General features: G+C 52.3%; 1 protein-coding gene across 1 annotated transcript; it reads left to right on the top strand.

Annotated features, from left to right (window-relative positions):
- Positions 1-2: 2 nt before the first annotated feature.
- cyp4v2a (cytochrome P450, family 4, subfamily V, member 2a) lies at positions 3-2,881 on the top strand (the record flags this gene model as incomplete). Its single annotated transcript, XM_068751055.1, has 11 exons — positions 3-171; positions 252-364; positions 446-557; positions 633-824; positions 929-998; positions 1,078-1,204; positions 1,291-1,464; positions 1,584-1,686; positions 1,927-2,061; positions 2,417-2,596; positions 2,703-2,881. Coding segments are annotated over 11 exons (1,554 nt in total), but the record flags the coding sequence as incomplete, so codon positions are not given.
- Between the last annotated feature and the right edge of the window lie 315 nt (positions 2,882-3,196).

Raw genomic sequence — 3,196 nt, 5'->3', positions numbered from 1 at the left:
GCACAACGGCGTTGCTCGGAGCGAGCATCCTCGTGGCCGTCCTCGCCTACGTCACCTACACGCTGCTCGGCAGCTACCTCCACCGCTGGTTTGAGATGAAGCCCATCCCACAGCTGGAAGGAACGCACATCTTTGTCGGCAACTCATTCCAGTTCCGAGCCAGCGCAGGAGGTGAGGAAGGCGATCCGCCGTCGCTCGTTCGGATCAAACGGATCGCGTGACACACCTGATGACTCGATTCTCTGTGGCAGATTTCTTTGGTCAAATGGTGGAATACACGCAGCAGTTCTACGACGAGCCGCTGCTTAAGATCTGGCTCGGGCCCGTCCCGTTCGTGGTTCTGTTTCACGCCGAGACTGTTGAGGTATGACTTGGACGCACGGCGAACGCCTGATGGAGCGACTGCGTCTTTGTCCAACTGTGTCCTTCTCCTCTTTCTCATTAGACAGTTCTGAATAATCCCATTCATATGGAAAAGTCCTATTCATACACCTTCCTCCACCCGTGGCTTGGAACGGGTCTTCTCACCAGGTCCGTGCATTCCGGCTCTCCTCTGCGTTTAAAAACAGCGACACAACACGGATCACTGCATTCATGAATTAAATCCTCTCTGACGTCGCTTGATTGATCAGCACCGGGCCCGAAGTGGCGCCAGCGGAGGAAGATGCTGACCCCAACCTTCCACTTCTCCATCCTGGCGGACTTCCTGGAAGTGATGAACGAACAGGCGGACATCCTGGTGCAGAAGCTGCAGAAGCAGGAGGGGAAGGGGCCGTTCAACTGCTTCAGCCACGTCACCCTTTGTGCTCTGGATATCATATGCGGTGAGGATGTTGCCGTGGTTACAGATGAGTTCACTGATATGCTGTCAACAAAGATAGATTTTATTTGACTTCTCTCCCCCCCCCTTCAAACAATGTCTGTCCAGAAACGGCAATGGGGAAGAGAATTTACGCGCAGAGTAATTCTGATTCGGAGTACGTCCAGAGTGTGTACAAGTGAGTTCCACTTTCCCGTCGCATGAATACAGGCAGCAGCGCAAACATCTGATCAATGACGTGCTGCTTTCATCCTCAGAATGAGTGACATCATCAGCAGCAGACAGAGAAAGCCTTGGTTGTGGCCGGACTTTATCTACCAGCTGTTCGGCGAGGGCCGGGAACACGACAGGACACTGAAGATCCTGCACGCCTTTACGTACAAGGTCGGGAATGAGCTCACGCACAGGTTGGGGGGGGGGGTCATCGCATCAACAGGGTGCAGATGAGGTTAAGCTTAATGTCATCTCAGGTGATCCACGAAAGAGCGGAGCACATGCCCGACAAGGAATCCGACAGCGACTCCGACCAGGCCCCGAGGAGAAGACGAGCCTTCCTGGACATGCTCTTGAAGACGGCGGATGACGATGGCAACAGGATGAGCTATCAGGCCATCCAGGAGGAAGTGGACACCTTTATGTTTCGGGTTGGGGGAACCATTCTTTTCACACTGCAGCTGTTTGGCGTCGCAGCTTTTCCCACCGCCTTCCAGCGGCCGATAAAAAAGACGCCAGTTCATGCAGCTTTAATGCCTTCATCACGCAGGGACACGACACCACAGCCGCCTCCATGAACTGGGCTCTGCATCTGCTGGGTTCTAACCCCGAGGCGCACAACAAAGTTCAGCGAGAGCTCCAGGAAGTGTTCGGTAACCGAAACATTCCCACCATCGCACTTCCATGACATAATTTATGCATCCTTCCATGACGACAGCCAGAAGGTCTTATACTGTCGTTAAAAAGAGAGTCGCCTGCAACAGCTTGAAAATATACATCATTTAGGAAGAGTGAATTCTCACGTGGGTGAAGCGTCAACAGAAAGCGAAGCAGCAAAAAAAAAAAAAAGCGCAATAAATGGAAACGCTAATTTATGTCTCACATCCCCAAAGGTGCATCTGATCGGCACGCGACCACGGATGACCTGAGGAAGCTCAAATACCTGGAGTGCGTGATCAAAGAAGCCTTGCGACTGTTCCCGTCCGTGCCGTTCTTCGCCCGCAGCCTCGGGGAAGACTGCCGTATCAGTGAGTCACAGACCAATGACGACACTTGAAGGAAACCTTCCACAATTGAGCGCAAATCACCCCGAGGCGGGTTTTTACAGGACTTCCCTCCATTAAAGTGATTTTTCTTTCTTTGACTGACAAAACGAGCTCCTACGGATAGTGATAAATGGCCAATGTGGTTGATGAAATAGGAAGCCAAGTGAAGGGATCATTAAACAGGAGTAAGTTCTCATTCACAGTATCTCAGATCAAACAAGTTGCCGGCCGGGTTCTGGAATATAACTCAATTTGGCGACAACCACTTTGGCCCAAACTGTTTCCTATTTGCCCTCGAAGCTGCCTCGTGATGATCGGGTTTCCTTTGTGTCTACAGATGGCTTTAAGGTGCCCAAAGGTGCTAACGCCGTTGTCATTACCTACGCACTCCACCGTGACCCGCGGTACTTCCCCGAGCCCGAGGAATTCAGGCCGGAGCGTTTCCTGCCTGAGAACTCGGTGGGAAGGCCTCCGTACGCATACATCCCTTTCTCCGCCGGACTCCGCAACTGCATCGGTACGGCATAGGATCTGTCCCCATGCCGTGTCCTCAGTCAGACTCTTAAATCTGTGCATGACGGCTGTGATCTCCGCTGTGATCCCCCCCCCCCCCACCCCCCCAGGCCAGCGTTTCGCTCTGATGGAGGAGAAGGTCGTCCTGTCATCCATTCTGCGCAACTTCAACATCGAAGCCTGCCAGAGATACGAAGAGCTGCGTCCGATGGGAGAGCTCATCCTGCGCCCGGAGAAGGGCATCTGGATCAAATTAGAACAAAGGAATTCCCCTACGTCATCAAAGTAACGCCTGCTCTGGATGACGCCGGCCTCGGGCCGGACACCATGGTCTTCCATTGGCGGTCCATCCCGAAGTGCTTCCTAACGCCCCTCCGGGAGGTCAGGGGGAGGCGCGACCTCAGCGTTTGTGTTGAGGAACTCTCAACATCATAATTACAATCAGTAATCCTTATTAAAAGAAACTTTTTATTATGATTCTTGAGTGTATTAGTACTGTACGGAAATTGTAGACAGGATTTGATAGGAAATAAAATTCCTTTGACACTGCAAGGCCTCGGCGTCTCAAAGTCTCGGGGTTATTGATAAGTGGTGACAGACAAAT

The sequence above is a fragment of the Brachionichthys hirsutus genome, chromosome 17 (assembly GCF_040956055.1).
Source record: "Brachionichthys hirsutus isolate HB-005 chromosome 17, CSIRO-AGI_Bhir_v1, whole genome shotgun sequence".
Classification (NCBI taxonomy): Eukaryota; Metazoa; Chordata; class Actinopteri; order Lophiiformes; family Brachionichthyidae; genus Brachionichthys; species Brachionichthys hirsutus.
Note: the sequence above shows the minus strand (reverse complement) of the source record. Positions and strands in the feature narration are given on the sequence as shown.